Genomic DNA, 24,126 nt, shown 5'->3' with positions numbered 1-24,126 from the left:
GGAGGAGTTCCCTCCCCCTCACCATGGAAAAACTCCTGATATCTGATACACTCCTTCTCTAAATTCTCTGCATGACTCATAAGTTGCCATCCCTTCTGCCTCCCTTTGCACTTGCAGCAGATTTCCTCTTTATTTTTGTTTTTCAGTTGTGTGATAATATCTGAGCAAGACAGTATACATGCTGCTGATGCCCCAAGTGCTCTGGGGCTCAGTCTTACAGTTATCATAATTAGTGCTAATGCTGTTCTCCTTTCCCAGATATCTTAACATTTTCTCCCTTCCTGCTAATTCAGCAAAAATATGTTCTTTAAAAGTCCACATTTCATTTGTATTTGTAATAGTTCTATAAGTTTTGCTAGCTTTTGGGTTTTCCATCCAGCTCTACAGTAAAGAAGTGATTTCTTCTTGTGCTACTCTACTAAAAATAATATTTATTTCTCTCACGCCCATTCATTAAGTATTAGTGCTACCAGAGCAGTAAAAACATATGTGCATATGTTACATCTTCTGGTAACATCAATGTGTTGCTCTTACAGAATTAATTTTGAAAGTTCAGGTGGATTTCTCTATCTGGGAGAAAACAAAGCTGTTTGATATCAGCAACACCAGCATGAGGAGGTGCCTCTGTACCCTTTTCTTTCTTTTGCCTGCTATGTGCTGAGCCCGGCCTTGATCCCAGAGTTATGTGACTTTGCAGTCTGCTCAACATTGGAGGACAAGTGAACACAATCCATGGAATAATGGTACAGATATAAGCTCAGTAATCAACAGAACAACATGAATTTATTATTGGAAAAGGAAGGCCTAGTGGATAGAGCTTTAGCCTGGAACTTGAGAACCCAGTTCTGTTATGATGTTAGGCCCAGAATGTTAAAAGATATTTAGGCATTTCTTTGCTCAGTGTTACAATGCCTAACTGACTTAGGACCCTAAGTCTTATCTTAAAAAGTTAGTTTGGAAGTTAGGACCCTATGGGTATGTCTACACTGCACACCCCACCCCCTGCCCTCCTGAGATATTGAGTTTCAGAGCCCAGGTCAATTGACTTGGGCTCAAGGGGCTCAAGTTGCAGGGCTAAAAATAGCAGTGCAGACTTTCAGCCCAAGCCCGAATGTTGATGCTGCAATTTTCAGTCCCGCAGTCCAAGCTCCATGAGCCTGAGTCAGATGACCCGGGCCAGCCGCAACTGTGCCAGAAATCTTTGATTGCCACGTAGACTTACATTAAGACTCATCGAAAGTCTATGGGACTTCAGCCCCTAAATCACTAAGATGTTGCAACACATACATAACTTGGTCTCTCTTTGCCTCAGTTCCCCATTTCTAAAACGGAAATAAATGGTATTTCCCTACCTCACAGGAGTCTGGTGAGGGTAAATACATTACAAATTGTGAGGTGCTCAGGTATTTATCTGGACGCAGCTCCTCTCCTGCAGCTGCTGTTAAAATATCTTGTTGAAAAAAGAATAGCAAACAAGCTGTAGCTATAAAAAAGGCATGCAACTTTTCACCCACACATAACTGAAAAATGACTCATTGGAAAATCTTCAAACTTGTTTTCAATATTGATCCTCAATGACAATTAGTGCATGAGACTATCTTTACCAAGTTGGAGTTGAACATTTTCTTGGGGTTAAGTCCAATTTCAGACTTTCAGAAGTCACCAGTCTCAGTGGGTTAAAGCTTGGGGAATTTACAAATTATATTGGCACAGCTGACTAAACACGTACATTCTGTGACACCAAAAATTACAGAGAATTTACCAGAGCCATTGGGGCAGCCAGTAGGATTTGTAAATCTTGTGAGAAAAAAAGTTGTATCTCAAAGAGCTTGAAAACCTTAAAAGTTTCCTGAAACCTGAGTGAAGTTCCCTCTAGAGGTTACAGTCTCTTCCAAGTGTCTCAAGGGGAGAAAAACTTCTGCTTGCAGGTTACAGCATGAACCAAAATAGGGATGAAGTGATCTATCAATCTAATCCTCTCTCTCTCTCTCTGTATGTGTGTATATATATATGTATATATATATATATGTATATGTATATATATATATACATATACATATATATATATATATATGTATATATATATATATATATATAAATACACACAAACACACACACATACAGGAAGACTCTGTATGCATGTGTGTGACTATGTCCATACCAACCTATATATATCTGTACAGAGGTCTTGGGCTTTCACCACAACTTGGAGTAGACAGAGCTGGCTGAAAAACATTCACAAACATTTTCATTGAAATCTATTTTTTTTTTCAAAAATGTCAACCATTCTGCAAACTGGTCAAGAAACCGTGCAAGCTTTTTGCAAAGAAAAAAATATTGTTGATGTTTTGAAAATTTAAATTTTGTCAGCCAGCTCTGCATTCTGAAGAGGTTCTTCTCCCCTCCTTCTGGCTCCCTGATAATGTGGTCCTGCAGCAAAGACTTCCCTGGGTGTCTCTAACTGTGAAAACTCCCGTAAGGAGCCTCCCCCAGCAGGAAAAGACTCGAGGAACAGTTTATGTAGAATGCATTCATGCTGCTGTCTTTTCTATTGCTGTCTTTGGGGAGCAGGGCAAGTCCTTGTTACTGACCCCTTTCCCTTCCCAGACACAGATCCCGAAACCCATGAAGGAACTGAGGTACAGCAAAATCAGGGTATCCGACTGACCATCTTCTGTATGGGATGAGAAAGATCCATATGCAAGGTTCTCTGAATGCTAGAATTGATGAGGAAAGGATAAGGTTTAAAAAAACATAAAAGGAATTAAGCATATTAATCAACTACACATTAGCGGGAAAAAGAGACCATTTGGGTGGGTACAGAATTAATAATAAAGAGCAGATTCACACTGGCAGACTAAACGAGAAGATTTTAAACTGGGTGAATGGGAAACTGTATTGCAAAAAAATGATAGTAACTATGCTAGACTAAGTAATAACTGCTAAGTTAAGACATTATTGATAAATAAAAAAAACCTACAGAGAATACATATTTTTTTCTAATAGATTCCATAATGCCCACTGCTAGCAACATTATGAAGAACAATGTGGGAAGACTAGAGAAGCTCAGAATTCTCCTCCCCCCCAGAAAATTTTGACTTTTTGGCAAAAGTTTATAAACCAAAAATTTTCACCTGAAAACTTTCAGATGAAACCCAAAATTTTTGACTCAAATGCCACTGCACAGCTTCATGGGAGTTGTAACTCATGTGCTTCCCTTCTCTATCAGCCAGGATCCCAGGCTGGAATATATCTACCATGATGTACCTTTGTCTCCTCTTGCTGAGCCTGCGTATGAAGAACAGGAATCCCTGTGGTGCATTTTGAGCGATGCACTCTGGCTGGGGACCCTGAAGGCACAGAGTAGAATGTGGGCATGAGGGAACCAAACTACAAGTCGTATGAGGAACCACAGTAGGTCTTCAAAATTTAATATTTTCAGTTTTCTGCATGAAAAATCTTTCATGTTTGTATGGGATTCAATTTTTTGGACAAGAAGTCACACTTTACCTCAGAAAGTAGTATATTTTGCAAAAAAACAAAAAAAAGCAAAACAAAACAAAAAAAACCATTTTCTTGAAAACCCAGTTTTCCATCAAAAAAGATTTGCAGCGGAAAATTTTCAAATAGCCCTATGCACGACCAACTCCCAAATAATTGAAAAGCCATTTTTCATTGGTCTTGCTTTCTAGAATTGCAGGATTAAATGATTAACTAAAAATGTATGTGATTTTCTTCAATGTAGCAATATTTTGTTGTTTCTTTATTGTATTTGTCTGTGCATACTGTATTATTTTGCTACTCGTGGTATTCTCTGATCCCTCTGGGCCTGATTCTGATACCCTGTTCATACTGCATAATACTTATTTCATAAGGACACTCAGTCAACTTCAGTGAATCTACTTGAGAAGTAAGATACTACTCAACATAAGGAAGAGTATCAGCACCCGGCTCCCCTTTTAATTTTTTTAAAAGGCCCAGACCATAATCCAAACCCAACTTCACATTTAAATTTCAAGAGCTCCTCCTTATTTCTGTGCCAAAATCCTGGCTCCAAACACCCCAGAGTTTTGAAAGGAGCGATTAAAATCCAGGGCAGGCTGAAGCATCACTGCAGAGCTTCAGTTTTAAATTGGTTTAGTCCCACTGATGTCAAATGGTGTAAAATGGAATTAATGTAGTAGTGTATAAGGCCTTAAATCCAGAGCTGAATTTTACAGTTTCAGCCTACTTCTAAAAGAAACAAAGCAAAAAGAAGAAAGACTTGGGCATATGTTAAAATCCAAAAGGTCCTGCAGTTCCTCTTTCACAATAATATTGTAGCTCTGCAGTGACATGGCACAATTCTCATTGAGACACATTTTCATTCTACAGTCTTGAAAAACATTATTGAATTGATTTTTCTCAAGCTTGTTCTCAGCCCAACACTGATATTTTTTTTCTTTTTTGTAACCTAACAATCCCCAAATATTCAGCCATTATAAAGTTATGCAGTTGTAAAACAAAACCAATTTATTAAATTGTTCTGATCTTTCTTTTGCGCAACACTGCTTAGAAATGGTTTTGTTTGAAAAGTTCAAAGTTGTCATATGCATGGGATGTGTCTTCAGCCAAGTCTGGAAAAAATGGTTTAGAAATACCAAAGTTTCAATTGGTTGAAAATTGCATATTGCACATACACTGTATATGTTTTCCACTGATATTTCAGGGCTAGATCGTGCCTAACAACACAGCTCTGAAGAAAGGGTGCTAGATAAATAGCTTAAACCGAGGACACATTGTGCTTCATGGACAGCCTTTGGAGGCACAATTTCCCCCTCTACTTCCCCTGCTCAAGAGTGGTAGTCATTTCTTCTTGTCCTATAACAAAAGCAAATTATGACACTCCATATACCAGCTGTAGTTGGTGGGGGTGGAGCCAATGCTCCACTCCATGTGCCCATATTCCACACTCAGATGCTCCAGGGGGTATAGTAGGCCAGCAGCAACCGCTTACTTCAGTTCAACTGCATCCAAAGTCTGGATAGCTTGCACATAGAAGTAAGGAAAATTCTTACTCTCCCTGACATCCGTATGTGTGAATATGTAGTCCAAGTCCCATTATGGCCCTTAAGCCTTAGAACATTGATATTTTGCTGGTGGCCAGACAAGTGTATGGTTTAGAGCATACAATTTGTTCAAAGGCTCCAAAGGTTTAATAATATATCAAGATCCAGGGATCAAAATATATCCATTCAAGAACATGCAAACATCTGAAGCTCTGTGCATTGAAATGAGTGCAGCTGTGATCCCAAACGTGAAAACATTCAAACACTCAGTGAGTTTATTTGAATCTCCCTTCAATGTTCAAAATATAAAGGCACACAAGTACACTCTGCATTCATTTCAGAGGTAGATCTCCCATCCCTGAATATAATGCTCCATCATGATCTGAACAGAATGACAGCTCCAAGTTGGCAAAGGGCTAGATTGCACCATTAAGTCACAGCCCTGTGAGGGGATAGTGCATTCCCGGGGCAGTGCCAGAGGCCTTCCTTTGGGATACAGACCTCTAGGACTGAGAGGGAGTTCATTTTCCTTCAGTCCTTGGTTTCTCTTGTAAGAATGTCAGCCATACTGACAACTCATACTGGTGTAGTGGTGGTGGCTTTATCATCATCAACTAGGAACCGCACTGACTGCAAACACATTTCTTCAACTCATTTACATAAAACAACCACCATGAGTGGATAAAAAGACTATAAAGCATACATGCTGGGTATAAAATAGAACAGTATATAAAAATGGAACAACATTTTCTAAAAGACTATTTTTGAAATATAGTTCTGGTTATTCATAGTTCACAATACAATGTACAAATATGGTGTCCTTGGAATCAGCCAGTTGAACATTGATGGATTATAGTTTTCACCTCCTGACAAGAATTGTGTGGAAACAGAGCACAATTGCTTTGTTCAATGAGACATCCCAGGCAAAACAGAGTCCTACTTCTTATAGATTAATGTCTTTGATTTACCTTCATTGTCCCTTAGGGTAAAGTTGGGATTCAAAGAAAGGCCTTCATCAAGAGAATAATGGAATCTTGGCCCATTTGCAGAGTTATCTTTGTCAGTGGCTCTGATAGTCTGAATGACCTGAAATATAAATTAAATAGTAAATGTATTGAAATTTCAACTTGACCCAAATATTACCTGACCTCAGCACAATCTTTAAGCTTAGTTTATTTTAATTTTCTACTTGGCTGCAGCCAAATTCACCCATGAAACTACTGGCCCACTAGCTTGATTTCTCTCAAATGAAATATTTTAGGACCCATACTATGGAGCAAGCTAAAAACATCCATACTTCACAATATTTTAATATGAGTCAGGACCTTGCTACAAATATTTTCCTTATCATCAATAGTGCATACTGGGGACTTCCAGAATTACAGTCTTCCATAAACAACTGTTTTCTGAGAGACAAGACAACGATTAGACAAATGTCTCCAATATATAGCATCCTCTGTGTGTTGTCCCTACTAATGAAATGCAAAAGCAGTTGACATTTTTTCCACTCTAACAATGCTTAGGGGAAACAATTGTTAAATCACAGTGACAGACACTCAACACCAGCACTGTGTTTAAATCTCCTTTTAGGACTCAGTACCAAATTGTAAGAGAGCAGAAGATGAAGAGCAGCAGCCATAATCGGTTTTAGTTTGGCTTACCCCAGAGTAACAGTAGATGAAATATATTGAGACAGACACCATGATTAGGAGAGCCAGGTTTGAAAGATAAGATTCCTATAACCCAAATCCCTACTGATTTTTCAAATTGAATTCAACCCAAAACTTTCACCTTTCACTTTAATTTTCTCGGTGGGACTGGAAATTCGAGTGCCAAAAAAGACTGTTCTTAAAGTATTTCTGGATAAGACTGAATAAACTGCTGCACACAAATGACAGAAATCCAGGGAGGGAAATACATTTTCTCATGAGATTTCCTGCTCAGTTTTGTAGACTGATAAGTATCCAAATGTTTATAGACTCATCCACACGGAACTTCTTTAAGGGCTGTTAGGGGTGCTGCTGTATTAAAAGCTGAAGTACACAGGCTTGTCTCAATATCCACTTATACAGGAGTGGCAAAGCAAAAGAAAGAAATGATATTTTTAAAGCTAATATAATACATCAATTAATTTATAATCAGTGGAGTCTGAATCTGAAGCAGATAAGAAGGCAAACAATATTTTCTGATAATTATATTTTATTGGGAGCAGGAGGGAAGATTTGATTTTTTTAAAAGTAGCCACAATAAATTATTTGCGAGATTGTAAGCAATCAATGCAATTATTTACCAGATTGTAAGCAATCAAATTACATCTCAGATCATCTATAATCTTGAAGTCTGCAGCTAAGCAGCCTCATTCTACAGCACCCCCTGTTAAAACTTTGGTAAGCAGCTAATTGCTCTACATTACATTTTGAAAAGGTGGTAAACCCCAAGAGGCATATGTGTAATTGAAATGGCCTTGCAAAATGAAAGAAGGATAGACATGCCTCACCTCATCAGCCTAAATTCAGATATTTCATTTTTAATGTTTAGAGATACTTGGGGAGGGAATATTTTCAATTTCAAGTACGTCAGTTTTTTGGGACTACTGAATTTCTTTTGACAGTTTTTTCTTTTTTTCTTTAATAGCTAGTTAAAATGTAGATCAAAGGCCTGAGAAAATGAAAGTGTGTTTCATTAAGTAATAGTTCCAAAAACTTGGTTGTTTATTAGCAAAAACACTTTATTTTGTCATACATTATACACTTTTCTTTGACAAGCTATTTTTTTGCTAATGGGTTAATCTTCGGGCTCAATCCTGCTTTACTCATATAAGTAGCTCTATCTGACTACACTCAGTATGGAAGACTGGACCAAATTTTTCCCTCCGATGCATGTGCCTTCCATTGAAATGCATCCCTGAGTAAGTAGCCTTTGGTTTCAATTTGAAGGCCTCATCCTAAAAGAGCAGGTAAAGCTATGGAAAGCCAGCATTTCTGGTTAGGCGAAATAAAATCAGTGTTCTTGCTTTTATTTGACATTGAGGATTTCTAGAGATACAGAGAGGTGGAAGATTAAGAACTTTTGAGCCACCACTCCACTATTAGAAATAAATGATCTTTAACAATACTGAAATACATGCATTTTTTTTCTAGTTTTTCATGACGGAACATACCATGGAGTCACTGTGGTTGACACAAGGAAAATCTTACTATCCAAATGTGTAAAAATGTACCTATGTCATTTATCTAACATCTCAGGCCAATGATTTTACAGGATGCCACAGTTTTTCAATACTCTATTTCAAGGTTTCTGTGCCACAGAAGAATTGGTAGAGTGTCTTTACTAGCACTTTAAATCTCAAGAAAATACCCTAACTATATTCTCCCATTTTTGCATGTGAAAGTCCATGTTTACTCTACTTAAGCCATATAACTGAGAGAGTCTATAGTCAATTGAAAACAGGCAATGTGGAAACAACACTTTTTCCATGTACAAAGTGTGTACATTGGGGTTGGTTGAATTTTTTTGTTCAAATTGTTTTTCAACAGAAGATTGGGTTTTTGACAAAATTAATTTGCTTCATGAAACATGTCTGCATTTCACAGAAAATATTAAGTTTTCAGTGCCAAAGAGAGGGGAATAATCACTTCCCTCGATCTGCTGGCAATGCTCCTACTAATACAGCCCAATATGCTATTGGCCTTCTTAGCAACAAGGGCACACTGCTGACTCAGTTCCAGCTTCTCGTCCACTGTAATCCCCAGGTTCTTTTCTGCAGAACTGTTGCTTAGCCAGTCGGTCCCCAGCCTTTAGCGGTGCATAGGATTTTTCCTTCCTAAGTTCAGGATTCTGCACTTCTCCTTGTTGAACCTCATCAGATTTCTTTGGCCCAATTCTCCAATTTATCTAGGTCACTCTGGACCCTATCCCTACCCTCCAGCGTATCTACTTCTCCCCCCAGCTTAGTGTCATCTGCAAACTTGCTAAGGGTGCAATTTATCCCATCATCCAAATCATTAATAAAGATGTTGAACAAAACCACCCTCAGGACTGTCCCTTGGGGTACTCCGTTTGATACCAGCTGCCAACTAGACATCGAGCCGTTGATCACTACCTATTGAGCCTGACAAGCTAGCCAGCTTTCTATCCACCTTATAGTCCATTCATCCAAACCATACTTTAACTTGCTGGCAAGAATACTGTTGGAGACCGTATCAAAAGCTTTGCTAAAGTCAAGATATATCACATCCACCACTTTCCCCATATCCACAGAGCCAATTATCTCATCATAGAAGGCAATCAGGTTGGTCAGGCATGACTTGCCCTTGGTGAATCTACGTTGACTGTTCCTGATCCCCTTCCTCTCCTCCAAGTTCTTCAAAATGGATTCCTTGTGGACCTCCTCCATGATTTTGCCGGGGACTGAAGTGAGGCTGACCCTGACCCTAACCTTAGCTATTGAAATTGGAATGCTTCATTAAATTGGATCGATATTTTTTTGCAGAAGAAAATTGGGCGGGATGGAGGTGGGGAAGAGGGAAAGGTGCAACAATGTCAAAATGTCCTATTTCAACATTTGGGAATGAAATATTTTTGCTTCATTTTTGTATTGTATTATATTGTAGGATATTATATATTGTATAATACAAAATAAAAAATATCCTCAAAATCTACATGAAACATTGAAAAAAATTCCTTCATGGTGAATTTTGAAATAATTGCTTCCCTTTCCTATTTGTAATGAAGCCAAAATATTTTGGAAAATGGAATTTCTGTCCTCCTCTAGTGAGGAGTGAGGTATAAATATATGGGTGGAGGGATATCTCATGTATATGAGGCTTGTTCTTCCTGCCAGACATTTAATCAGCTTCTCAAACTTAATCACACAGTTCAGATGAAAGTTTTGCTATCATTTATCAGGTCTGGATAATATCCATAATTGGAGTCTGAATAGTTCCAGAATACAAGAACCTTGAACTCTGATCTCATTATATGCCATTTTCCCCCCATTAATAAATAACAAGCTTTGAATTTGAATCTTATAATTTGTTTAATAAGGAATACATCATAAAAGAGGATTTTATTTTACAGATGTATTGAAACATGTATGAGTAAAAGTCTTTCTGTCCGATGGTCAAATTCTGTCCTGGCATAAGCTGGCACAACTCTAATTCACTTCAAGGGGAATTGCACTCTCTTATGATGGATTTGAATTTGGTTCTGTGTCTCAAGCTATATTTATTGTGCATCAGTCAACAGTTCCTGTGGGATACAGAATGTATCACCTAAGCAAGGTGAATGCCAGACTAGGAAAGTCATGAGCAGAATGTTCAAATGGTCTTCTCCTCACAAGTGTTTTTGAGTGGGAGATCCTTTTGTGGATTCATTGAAATAATTCCTTTCCAACATTAGGTTTTATTGAATTAAAAACAAAATCAATTGTGCTCTTGGGAAGGGAGGGAGAAACAGAAGGAAAGACTGTGGAAATCAGTGTTGCTGTTAGTTTCCCCACCTCAAACTTATCCCCAAACCCCTACCTAAAAACGCTCACTAAAAAAATCCCACAGGTTTATGGAATTAAAAACAAAATAAATCCAATATGTTAAATCTGCTTTATTCTGCTTAACTGGACACTGGAGGATTATCACTTTGTAAGGAAAACCTTAGGCAGTTTAGGGCTGCTGTAGGGCTACCTGCACTCTCATCCTAGCTGCTGAGGCAGGAGGAATGGCTGGGCCAAAAAGGTATGGCCAGGGGAATCCCTGACTGCTAGTACAGTCTCTTAGGACCCTGGGCAACTAGCATAAAATAAAGCAGCTCTTAGGATGTCATTGTGTCCCACTGCCCCTTGAATTGTAGAATTCATCTGCAGCTAAGAATCTGCCCAACTATGTTATTGACTTTTTAAGTAGAACTGGTTAGAAACTCTCTGGTGGAACAGCTTTGGAGAATGCAGATTTCTCAACATTGAATAATTTGGAGGAGAAGGTTTGATTTCAAGAAAGGTCAAACAGAACCCAGCCAGGGTTCTGATGGAATCCTCCCAGCCAGATAGGTTTCCACCAGACACTTACCTGGTTTCCTGCCAGCTCGCCCACCCAACTCTTCCAAAGTTGGCCAGGCAGGCTTTAGGGAAGACAGGAGCCTGAAAGTGCTGGCTTCAAACTCTAAGGTTCTCAGCTCTGCCGAGGCTCTCAGGGCTTCCAGGATCTTGGATCCCCATCAGCCCACCAGGCAGAATTTCATTTCAAAATTATTGATTTCCCTAAATGATTTTTTTAAAATTCTGTTTTGTGGAGAAAATTGATTTTGGGAGAGGTGAGAATTTATTTTTGTGGGAGGTACTAATTTTGTGGGAGGCAAATCTATTCATTCTGCTATGAGAAGAAAGAAGTGATTGTGTGAGGGGGTGAGTACATGGTGCACAGGGGAGAAGAAAACTTTGGATGAGGCCTAGGTGTATTGTCATGGGGTGTTTTTCTTAGAAAAGCCAGTCACAACTTATTTTCCCTTCCTAGGCATAGACCGGAGATTTTGCTTCATCTGTAGTGTACTCAAGGGGAAGGGAGTTACACAGAGGGAAAAGATGAGAGACAGAGATGTAGAAATTAGCGATAAGCATGGTAATTGTATGTAAATGTTAATGTGGAAATCATGCAAATTTAATGTAAATTAGTAATTGTTCTTTTTGATGGATCAATGTAGGAAAGTGTGGGTTTGATCAACCATTGTGTATTGATGTCAATCTTGATTCTTTAGTTCTTCCCTTAATTTAATTTTTCCTCTGCTATTTCACATGTAGCATCAAGCAGTGGTTCTGAGATTTAAATCTGTCTCAGAAGATATCTCTAGGGCAAAGTGCTTCAATCATTTCTTTAAAATGCTCATTTTGTGCTACATTGAAGGCAGTGTCAGCATAAAAGAAGGTTATAAGTTATCAAGTTCAAGTCTTTGCTTTTCAGTTGCTTTTCTGGCATAATTATTCACCAACTGAATATACAGATTATTCTTTGTCATTTCCTGAAAGTTGAAGAAAACCAAAGAGTTTTCCCGAATTAAGTTGATATTGAAAAGATGCTGAAAGACTGTGAACAAGGGTTTTAATTATCGCAACTTTCAAACAGAAGATAACAACATAGACCAGTGCTACTCAAAGTGGTGGTCCGCGGACCGGCACTGGTCCGCGAGCCATCGGCTGCCGGTCTGCAGGCACATTGGAAAAAAAAATTTGCTGGTCCCCCACATCAGATAGCTTGAGAAGCACTGACATACACAATGCCTCACTTCCAGGATCATTAAAACAGTAGATGTTCTGCTTTTCCACTTCAAAAGACAAAGTATCATTCAGTGTCACATTTGATCTTAAAGAATCTTTACATTTTTATTTAGAATTACCTATTTTCATTACTTCAGTTCACTGAGGATTTTTTAACTTTTTTCAACTTCAGACATATTTAATTAGTGACTAATGAACAATGTTTATAATCACTAAATATTTATCAACCATTTGCAGTATTGATCAGCAGCTTTCACATGTACTGCAACTAGAATGAGAAACAACCCCTTAGTCAATTCAATATTGTGAAGCCTGAAAAACTAATAATCATGTTATCAAGTGCCCTGACTCCTTCAAAGAGTTTCCAGATTCTAGCAAACCAAGCAGTTCTAACAGTTCACAGTGCTATCAAGGACTCTATCAGTTGTTCTGTCCCACTTCTATATATATATATATATATATATATATATATATATATATATATATATATATATATATTGTGACAAAGCTCTGTCCTTCCCGTGATGGGTCCCGTGTTTCCCGGTGGATTTCACTAGCCTCAGAGACTCACCGTGACCCTGCATGTAACCCTTCTTTCTCTAGAGACAAGGGTCATAGACTACTGAGCCATTTTCATCATAAGCCAGCGAGGGAGGTGAGGAGAAGTTATCCTTCCTTGCACAGTCTCTGTTGTCTCCCAGTCTCAGCGATTAATCAGGGGGCAAAGGTGGGGGGGGGAGCCCGGGCCCACCCTCTACTCCAGGCTCCAACCCAGGGACTCTAATAGTATCAGCTATGGTAGCTGACCTTTCAGAAACATGACATGTACAATTCCCTACTTCCCCCACAGCAGCCCTCACTTCCTCAAGCTCCACTTCACCCTTACCCTCAGGGCCTCCTTCCTTGTGCCTGATATGGTGTGTACTACTCAGTCTCTCCAACCGCCCAACTTCTTCCCACAGCTCCTGACATGCACACCCACCTGACTAACTGCGAGGCTTTTAACTAGTTTCAGTCAGCCCCTGATTGGCTTCAGGTGTCCCAATCAACATAGCCTTCTCCCTGCCTTCTGGAAAGTTCTTAATTGGCCCCAGGTGTCTTAATTGATCTGGAGCAGCTGCCATTTCACTTATCCTGGTAGGACAGATTTGTTTAGCCTGGAGCGAATCTCTCTCTCTCCCTCCCACTGCTCTCCCATAGCTTTCTAGCGTGGAGGGAGGTGGGAAGCTGCTACTCCTGCTGCTGCTAGGCCCTAAGCTCTCCCTGCTGCTCCAGCTGCTCCCCTGGCTGGGACAGACACCCCCCATTCTCTGCTACTTGGCTGCTGGACCCCCCACTCTTGGGTGCTCCTATTGCTGCAACTGCAGCCCCGGGGGGGGGGGAGGCTGCTAGCCCACTCCCCAGAGAGGAGGAGTGAGGGACCCCAGCCACTGCTGTTGTGGATACCACCACCACCACCACCACCACCTGAGAGGGGTCCTTTCTGCCTGCCTGGACCACCACCTGGAGTTCCTGGAGCTGCTGTTGCTGCTGTGGAGTCTGCTACCTGGAGCTACTGAAGCCCAAGGAGGAGAAGAAGAGGACCATCTACCAGTGGGGGAGCACCTAGAGACTTTGCAGACCACCGTGGAGGGGGCCCTAAGACTGAGTAATTTTTCAAACTGTGCTCTTGTGGTGGGGGTTTTGACTGTGTTTGTAGGGACACCGGGGGTGTGGCATGGAGCTGCCCCCTGATCCATCTGTGTGTCCCCCCAACCCCCACCACTATTACTACCACCGCTGCCCCCTCCACCACCCCCACTGGCTGTATACCATCTGCCTCAGCTCCTGCCTCTGGACTCAGCTGCTTGCTTGGCTTGCCACGCCCTATTTCCACCCTTTGGGCCAGAAGCAGCAGCAAGCTAAAAAAGACTTGTGCAAGTGCACATGGGCACATGTGCCCCCCCCGGACTGCTTACCCCCCAGCTTTGCCCTTTACTACCTGCCCCGTTTGCCACTTGCTTTGCTTCCTCTTTTGCTCCAGCCCCCCTTACTAGCTTCAGTTTGTTTGCCTGCCCCGCCCATTTCCTTCTGCAGCCTTTGTTTGTTTGCCCCGCCCCAGCCTCTGAAGCTAGCCCCTTGGTTTCCCTGTTCTACCCCCACACCGCTTAGCCCCTCGCTCCATGTGCCCATGCCCCCTCCCATGCGCTTGTGCAACTCCCCATTTCAGTTGCAACCCTCTTCACTGCACCTTCAATGTTGTTGAATCCAGCCCCCCATAGTGCACCAAGAGGAGCCGGAATTTCCACCTTGTGTCGGTGACTGACCCCTAACCCCTGATTGCCCCCCGTCCAGCCCACCCCTTTTGGCGCCCTCCTCCCCTGCCTGCAGCCTAGCGGGGAGGAGTGGTCGACCTGCTTCCCCTCTCCCCTCTTCCTTTTGATGTCCTCCCTTTCCTCCTTGCTCATGATGGCGGGGGATGAGACGGGTGAGACCTCTCCAGTAGCCCGAGCTCCCCCTCCCCCGCCTGCCCCTCTGTCACCCCCCCAAGCTTCTACCTCCGCTGCCAAACCATCTGCCATCGCCCCCGTTGGAGCACCAGCAGCGACGGGCACCGGGGTGACCTCCACTGCTGCCACGTCTATCACCCCCTCAGATTTGCGGGGAGTCCTCCCAGCCGGCGGGAAGGGCCAGGGGAAGAAGAAGGGGAAGGGCCCCGCTAAAAAGACCAGGCCCTCCATGGCAGGGGCTGTCCCCGATGCCCCGGCCCCATCTCCAGCTGGGGTGCCCCTCCCCGCTGTTCCCTCCACCAGCTCTGCAGGTGTCCCTCCCCCGGCCCCTAGAGCATACGCCCAGGTGGTGGCAGCCCCCCCGCCTGCCGCTACATCATTTCTCCAGCCCACCGCCTCCGCTACCATCTATAGCGGCCGGGGCCCCTTTCCCACCATGACCAGGAAGCACGGCGTCCGTTGCCTCCTGGTGCCCGCCTCACCCCACGTGGAGACCTATGTGCGGGCGTTGGCGAGGGTGGTGGGGCCCACGGCCATTGTGGCGGCCTCCAAAATGTATGGCAAGGTCGTCTTCTTCTTAGCATCGGAGGCCGCCGCCCAGGAGGCGGTGGAGAAGGGCCTGGCGGTGGGGGCGTGTTCGTCCCTTTAGAGCCGCTAGAGGACCTGGGCGTCCGCCTGGTTCTGACGTCCATCCCTCCCTTTCTCCCCAATGCCGCCCTGTTACCCGCCCTTTCTACCTTGGGGAAACCCATCTCTGTCATCAGCCCTCTCCCGTTGGGCTGCAAAGACCCCGCCCTCCGTCACGTCCTCTCCTTCCGCCGGCAAGTGCAGCTTCAACTGCCGCCGGCGGCGCGCGACGGAGAGGCACTCGAGGGGTCCTTCCTAGTCCCCTACCAGGGGACCCATTACAGGGTGCATTATTCCACGGGGGAGGCCCGGTGCTACCTCTGCCGGGCGATGGGGCACGTCCGGAGAGACTGCCCCCTGGCCCGGGAAGGAGGGGCATCCAGGACACCCGAGCCCCGGCAGGACACCGGCCCCGTCATCGCCGACGCCCCTGGCTGCCCGGCCCCCGAAACTGCCCCTCCTCCTTCCCAGTCCACCATTGCTCCCGCTCGGGCCCAAGGGATACCTCCCCCACTATGCCCAAAGGAGCGGGAGAACCCCTCCCCCGCTGTTTGCAATCTGGCGGGGCCTGTGGAGGAGGGTGCGGCAGGGACACCACCAAGCATGGGAGAGGGCCCACCCCAAGGAGAATCTTCCCTCCCTTGTGCTGCCCCACCGTTACCCCCTCGAGTCCCTGAGCCATCGCCTCTGCCCCCTGACACAACCCCTAATAGCCAGCCCCTGGATGATGCCATGGAGGGCTGGGCCCTAGTCCAGGGGAAGCGGGGCAAGCGGAAGGCTCGAGCTCCGCTCCTTCCATCAGACGCGGAGGCCCCCCGGAAGACCAGGAAGGGGGGCACCGATGCCGAACCTTCCACTCTACCCACGGGTGTGTTCCATCCACCAGAGCCGGCTGGGGAAGACGTGGCAGCACTGGAAGGCAGTATCTCCCCTCCACGGGAGTCCCTCCCCTCCAAGACCCCCGAGGCACCATCTGAAACCCCAGTGTGCCCCGAAGTAATAGTCGCATCAGGTGCCGGCGGGGAGAATCCCGGGGTAGCGGAAAACAATTTCCCCTCTATATATGAGGAGATCGAGGCCCTGGGTCTGACCCCGGTCACCCAGGGGGAGGACGATCCTATGCCAGCGGGCCTCGATCTCGGTGACTTCTTTCCAGCCCCCCTTTCCCCATACTCCCTCCCCCTAACCGTTGCTTCTGCTCCCACCTCCGAGGAGCCCCTGGACTCCTCCATCAACCCGGCTGCAGAGGGCACCCCGCTGAGAGCCGCCGAGCCAGTTGAGGCGACGGCCAGTGCCACGTGGTTGGAACCTGAGCCACCAGGGGCATCCCTCGCTGGTGAGGAGCATTCGACCTCCTTTCCGAGAGAGGACCCTACAGAAGAAAGTCCACCTCCTGATGCCGTGGCTGCCAAATCCACCAGAGAGCTTGCGCCTGGCATCAGTGAGAGCCCTCTCTCGACCCAGACTCTCACCTCTACCCCTGCCCCTGCCCTTATCCCGCCCACCTCCCGAGATATCATTGCCACCCCTCGGACTGTCTCCCTCCCCTTTCCAACAGATGACTCCCAGGGAACGGCCTTTGTGTTTGCCCGTCCCGACCCACCAGGGGCTGCTATCCTCCCTCCGCCGCCCCCTATCGCCCCAGCATTAGGGTCAACCCATCAGGAGCCCCGACGGGGGTCCGCACCCTGTCTGCCTGTCTCGGTGGGCCACGGAGCTGTAGCAAGGGCCCTGTCGGGGAGTAACCAGACCGTAACCCCAGCCCCCCATGCGCTGCGAGAGGAGTTGCAGGAGTTCCTAGAAGACGTCCGTGGCTCCCGCAACAAAGTCCAGCTTGCCCTCCAGAGATGGGGGGACTTTAATCAAATCCTCCGGGTCGCAAGGGCCCTCATGGGGGAGGGTAAAAGGACCGGGAGGCAGGGCGCTGTGGCCTACCAGCAGGTCCGCCTCTTCCGTGACTCCTTACTCACCTACGGGGTGGGTCACGGACTGCTGCGCGGCCCGCCAGGAGCCACGAGCGTCCCTGCCGGCGAGGATCCCCCCAGCCCTCCTCATGGCACCCTTTACCATCGCAACATTGAAAACCCGTGCTGTAGGATGGGTCTCCGCAGGTCCCAGGTGCTCTCCTTCCTTCGGGAGGGGAGGTACTCTGTGGATTTCCTGCAGGAGACCCATACGGATCCGATCGCCGAAGACAGCTGGTGGCTGGATTGGGGGGACAGGGTCTACTTTAGCCACCTCACAGTTCCTACGGCTGGAGTGGCGATCCTGTTCTCCCCCGACCTACGGCCTGAGGCGCTGGGGGTCGCCGAGGCTGTGCCGGGTCGCCTGCTGCACCTCCGGGTCCGCATGGAGGGGCTCGTAGTCAACCTCGTCAACATCTATGCCCCAGCAGCGAGCCCGAAGCGGCTGCAATTCTATCAGCAGGCGTCCGCCTTCCTCGGCACCTTGGATCCTCAGGAGTGCCTGGTCCTGGGAGGGGACTTTAACATCACCCTTGAGGAGCGGGACCGCTCAGGGACTGAGCAGAGCCCGGCCGCCGTCGCCGTCCTCCAGGAGATAGACGAACACCACTCCCTGGTGGACGTCTGGCGCGACCACCACCCGGATGACACTATTAAGTTCACCTTTGTCCGGGTGGAGGCCCATCGGTCGCGCCACTCCCGGTTGGACCGCATTTATTTATCACGCTTTCATCTTTCACGAGCCCACTCCTCCAGCATCCGGCCGGCCCCTTTTTCTGACCATCATATAGCCACCGTGACAGCCTCCCTCTGCGCGGAGAGGCCGGGGCCGGCCTATTGGCATTTTAACAACAGCTTCCTGGAGGATGCAGGCTTCGTGGCATCCTTCCGGGAGTTCTGGCTGGCCTGGTGAGGGCAGCGGCGTGCCTTTCCCTCGGCGCGGCGGTGGTGGGACTTAGGGAAGATGCGCGCCCGGCTCTTCTGCCGTGACTACAACCGGGGCGCCAGCCGACGGAGGGATGCGGCGATAGAGCAGTTGGAACGGGAGGTCTTAGAGCTGGAGAGGCGTCTGGCCACCAGCCCCGAGGATCCACCCCTCTGTGGAGCGTGCCGGGAGAAGCGGGAGGAGCTCCGGACCCTCGAGGACCATCGGGCCCGGGCTGCCTTTGTTCGATCCCGCATCCGTCTCCTTCGGGAGATGGATTGCGGCTCCCGCTTCTTCTACGCCCTGGAGAAAAAGAGGGGGGCTAAGAAACATATCATCTGCCTACTAGCAGAAGATGGCACCCCCCTCACGGATGCGGTGGAGATGTGCGAGAGGGCGAGAGCCTTCTACGCAAGCCTTTTCTCCCAGGATCAATCCGATCCTAACGCTTCCAGAGTGCTTTGGGAGGAGCTCCCGACAGTCAGCGTGGGTGACCGAGACCGGCTAGAGCTGCCTCTCACTCTGGCCGAGTTCTCGGAAGCCCTCCGTCGCATGCTCACCAATAAATCTCCGGGCATGGACGGGCTGACCATGGAGTTCTACCGTGTGTTCTGGGATGTCCTCGGCCCAGACCTAGTCACCGTCTGGGCCGAGTCTTTGCAGAACGGGGTCTTCCCTCTTTCGTGCAGGCGAGCCGTGCTCACCTTATTGCCGAAGAAGGGGGACCTCCGCGATTTATGAAATTGGCGTCCCGTCTTGCTCTTCAGCACGGACTACAAAGTCATGGCAAAAGCAATCTCGCTGCGGCTAGGGTCCCTGCTGGCGGACGTGGTTCACCCAGACCAGACCTACACCGTCCCGGGCCGCACCATCTTCGACAACCTATATCTAGTCCAGGACCTTTTGGAACTCGGGTGTAGGGATGGTCTGTCGTTCGCCCTCCTGTCCTTAGATCAGGAGAAGGAGTTTGACAGGGTAGATCACGGGTATCTTCTGAGCACTCTGCAGGCGTTTGGCTTTGGACCCCAGTTTGTGGGTTTTCTCTGGGTGCTGTACGCCTCCCCAGAGTGTTTGGTTAGGCTCAACTGGACCCTGACCGAACCGGTCAGCTTCGGGCGAGGAGTACGGCAAGGGTGCTCCCTCTCGGGCCAGCTGTACGCTCTGGCGATCGAGCCCTTCCTCTGTCTCCTCCGAAAGAGGTTGACAGGGTTGGTGCTGCCGGAGCCAGAGCTGCGGCTGGTCCTGTCGGCGTACGCTGATGACGTGCTCCTCGTGGTCCAGGACCCGGGCGACTTGGTGCAGGTGGAGGCTTGGCAGGCCATCTATTCGGCAGCCTCCTCTGCGCGGGTCAACTGGGTCAAAAGCTCTGGCTTTTGGTGGTAGGGGACTGGCGGCAGGCGAGCTCCCTCCCACCTGCGCTTCAGGCCATCCGGTGGAGCACAGGTCCGCTGCTCTATTTCGGCGTTTAGCTTTCTGCCAAGCATCCCTCTCCACCGGAGAACAGGCAGAATTTAGAGGGTGGGGTGATAGAGCGGCTCCGGAAATGGACAGGACTACTCCAGTGCCTCTCCCTTCGAGGGAGAGTGCTGGTGCTTAATCAACTAGTCCTGTCCATGCTCTGGTACCGGCTCAAAGCCCTGGTCCCGGCCCCGGGTTTTCTGGCCCACCTCCGGACATCGATTCTGGAGTTCTTTTGGTCAGGACTGCACTGGGTCCCTGCAGAGGTTCTCCATCTACCTCTGGAGGAGGGAGGGTAGGGCCTAAAATGTCTCCTTACTCAGGTCCATGTCTTCCGCCTCCAGACCCTGCAGAGGCTCCTTTATGGTGCAGGTAGTCCGGCGTGGAGCATACTGGCGCACGCCTTCATGCGCCGTTTCTGAGGGCTCCGATACGACCGGCAGCTCCTTTATCTCCATCTGAGAGGTCTTCCGCGAGACCTCTCCGGGCTGCCGGTCTTCTACCAGGATCTCCTCCGGACCTGGAAACTCTTTTCAACGACCAGGTCCATGGCGGCCACCGAGGGGGCGGATCTCCTCGCGGAGCCCCTGCTACACAACCCCCAGCTCTGTGTGCAGGTGGCGAAGTCCCGCTCAGTGCACCAGAGGTTGGTCCTGGCAGAGGTCACAAGAGTCGGAGACCTCCTGGACTATGACCGGGGAGACTGGCTGGATCCCCTGACGCTCGCTCAGCGCATGGGGCTTTCCAGACCTTGTACTCCCCGACACATACTTCAGGAGGTGAAGGCCGCTTTGCTGCCCGCTGCTCGGGTTTATCTCGACCGGGTCCTGGCATGCCCCGCCCACCCCCTACCTCGGGCCCGCCGGATGTTTTAATTGGACCCCTGCCCCGTGGACCCAACTGATCCCTTCACCCCTTCACTGGAAGCCGGCTGCACAAGATGCAGCCCGTCTGCTTTCAAACCGCGCCAAGAAAACATCTCTACATGCTCGTGCTCCACACCCTTCATGCCCTCATCCTTGTGTCCCGCCCCGATACAAAATGGTGGGACCTCCTGCCATCTTTGGAGGGTGAGGAGCCCCGGTGGGCCAGCCTATATTCCACCTTAGTCTTGAGGCCTGCCGGGGATGTTAGTTGGCGGCTCCTTCACGGAGCTGTGAGCACGGGCATGTACTTGGCGCGGTTCACCTCAATCCCAGACACCTGCCCCTTTTGCGGCGTGAGGGATACCCTGGCACATATAAACTTGGATTGTGCCAGGCTGCAGCCCCTATTCCGGCTCCTCACCAATATTTTATTACATTTTTGGTTGCACTTCTCCTCTCACCTTCTTATTTATGCACTCCCTATCCGTGGCCCCACAAAGTCATGGGATCTCCTGGTCAACTTCCTCCTGGTCCTAGCTAAAATGGCCATCTATAAAACCAGAGTGAGGAGGTTGGCTGATGGAGTCTCCTGTGACTGTGGGGCCTATTTCCGATCCTCGATCTGTTCACGCATCCAGGCAGAGTTCCTCTGGGTGGCATCCTCAGACTCCCTTGACTCCTTTGAGGAGCAGTGGGCGCTGTCCGGGGTTCTCTGCTCGGTGTCCCCGTCCGGTTCCCTTCGTTTGACCCTGTGGACCACACTCCTGTCCCTGTTATTTCATTAGTTGTCCCCCAGAATTTTTTGGGTTTCTAGGTCCTGTGGATTCCCCTTTTAGGCTGGGGGGGATCCTTTAGTGGTGGACGGGCTTTGCCCACCCATTTCTCAGATCCCAATAAGACTACTTTTCTATACCATCTGGCCTTGCCCCGTCACAATATGTATATATATTCATGTAAATACTTCAGATGAACTTAAATCCAAAAGAGTCCAACAACAACAGCTAATTAAAACAGAAATAAAATATTCACAAAACGCTGGGACAGTGTGGGAGGAGGGTTGGACCCAAAACCCAAGTGTTTTTCACAAACCTGCAAATTAGCTCATCAGGAAGGCTGCAGTGTAGTTGTAGCCTAGTCAGTCCCAGGATATTAAAGACACAAGGTGGGTGAGGTAATATCTTTAATTGAATTAACTTCTGATGGTGAGAGAGACAATCTTTTGAACCACACAGCTCTCTTTTCAGGTCTGGGAAAGGTACTCTGAGCATCACAGCTAAATGCAAGATGGAGCAAATTGATTAACCTAAGTAGTTAGCACATATTCTAAGGAACCATTCAAGGTAGATGCTAACTATGTACGCTAAACAATCTGCTCCAACTTGCACTTAACTGTGATGCTCAGTACCTTTCCCAGAGTTGAAGGAAACGTATCTGTGGCTCAAAATCTTGTCCTTTTCACCAACAGATGTTGGTCCAATAAAAGATATTACCTCACACGCCTTATCTCTCATCAGGAAGTGACATTTGAAAAGCAAGTTTTAATCATACATTCATACATTGCTGTTATACATCTGATTTCTTACATAAATTATGTTTTTCGTTAGATGGAACTTTTAAACTGAAGTACTTCATATTTTCAAAGATGAAACTGTATGAAACCCAAGAAATGCTGAGCAATATTTTGCTATTGTAATTATTAGTACAGAACCTCAACTCAGGATTTGTTTACACTACCGCTTAAGTCGATGTAAATTTTTCGCTCAGGGATTTGAAAAAAATACCCCTTTGAGTATGTTGACATATGTTACATTGACTTGAAGTGCTGTCTACATTGCATTATGTTGGGGGGAGACACTTTCCCACCAACATAGCTTCTGCCTCTCAACATAGCACATCTTCGCTGATGTAGTGCAGTGGTGAAGACAAGCTCTTAGTGTTTACATTTTAGCCCTCTGCTTTCAGAAACAGGATTCTTCTGGTTATAGTCCTTCCTACCTCTAGGATTCAATCAAGTTTTAATTTCCCAAACCAAGTTATTTTACTAAAGAGGGGATAGCCCCTTACAACTGGAATGCCTTCTGTGAACTAGTCCATAAGGCCACTATCCTCTTTTCTTGCTAATCCCTACTCTAATTCCATTTTTGATGTGACCCCTAAAGTAAATTTTCCATTGTGTTGACTATTTATGGAGTTCCAGGAAAATGTTAAGCCCCAAGTCTGTATTAAAATAAAGAAAAATATTTTTCTCTGTTAAATTGTTCTTTTAATAGCTAATTTGATTTTTACTCACAACAGTGTAAAGTGAAGCAATCTTATGGAGTTGCTTGACAATTTATTTGCCCTGTGATTAGCTGAAGTGAATGCCTGTTTTTTGTGAATTGTAAAATTGGGTGTTTGAATCTATTTTTTTTATAATCAAGTAATAGAATACAATTCCAGCTTTTATGTTTCCTAACACAAAAAGTGTTGCATCCAAGATGGGGGAATTCTTCATTAGATTTTGTCTTAACAGATAAAGAGGAACTGATTACAGAACTAAAAATTAATGGTAACAAGAATAAGTGATCATGATTTGATCACATTTATAATGTGCAAGCATAATAAAGTCCAGACCTGTAATCTATATACTTGGTGCTTTAATTGGGCTAGTTTCACAAAGCTATAAACAATTATGAACCAAATCACCTGGGAGGAAGTATTTAATCAGAAGACTATGAATGATAATTGACAGTCTTTTAAGAACACTTTACAAGATGCCCCAAAATTGAAGGCAGCTCTTATATATATATAAATGGAAGTTGATAATAATGACAATAAATCAGAAGTAAGGAAGTGCAGAAAATTGATAAGGGAAGGAAAGAGACACCAGGGGAAATCTATGTCCAACAGATTTAAGGAAAATAAAAAGGAGTTTAAGTATACTAGGATCAAAAAGAACCTTAACAATGGTATTGGTCTGTTACTAGATGGAAATCATAGAATTATCATCAATAATAATGCAGAGAAGGCAGAAGTATTCAATAAATATTGTGGTTCCATATCTGGGGAATAAACAGATTATATAGTTTCATCAGATGGTGATGATAACACTCTTTCCATTCCACTAGTATTTTAGGAGGATGTTAAACAGAAGCTACTTAAGTTAGACATTTTGAAATTAGCAGATCCAGATAAATTGCATCTAAGAGTTAGCATCTGAAGGGCTAACTGCACTATTAATGTTGAAGTCTTGAGGGACTGGGGAAGTTCCTGAAGAATGGAAGAAAGCTAATGTTCCAATTTATAAAAAGTGTAAAGGAGGTGATCCAGGTAACTATAGGTCTGTCAGCATGACGACAGTCCCAGGCAAGATAATGTAGCAGCTGATATGGGGCTCAAATGATAAAAAATTATAGGAGTCTAATATAATTAATGCAAATCAACAAGGATTTATGGAAAACAGATCCTGTCAAACAAATTTATTTTTTTTAATGAGATTACATGCT

The 24,126-nt window shown here is 46.2% G+C and overlaps 1 protein-coding gene across 8 annotated transcripts in view; it reads right to left on the bottom strand.

Moving 5' to 3' along the window:
• Nucleotides 1-24,126, bottom strand: part of CDH18 (cadherin 18) — a 908,539-nt gene that overhangs the window by 16,548 nt on the left and 867,865 nt on the right. For all 8 annotated transcript variants that reach the window (XM_043508441.1, XM_038391555.2, XM_038391556.2 and 5 more), the window contains one exon: nucleotides 6,017-6,134. In XM_043508441.1, the coding sequence (XP_043364376.1) occupies nucleotides 6,017-6,134 (118 nt within the window). The remainder of the gene's footprint in view (nucleotides 1-6,016; nucleotides 6,135-24,126) is intronic.

Source organism: Dermochelys coriacea, chromosome 2 (assembly GCF_009764565.3).
Source record: "Dermochelys coriacea isolate rDerCor1 chromosome 2, rDerCor1.pri.v4, whole genome shotgun sequence".
Lineage (NCBI taxonomy): Eukaryota > Metazoa > Chordata > Testudines > Dermochelyidae > Dermochelys > Dermochelys coriacea.
This window is presented reverse-complemented; position numbering and strand designations above follow the sequence as displayed.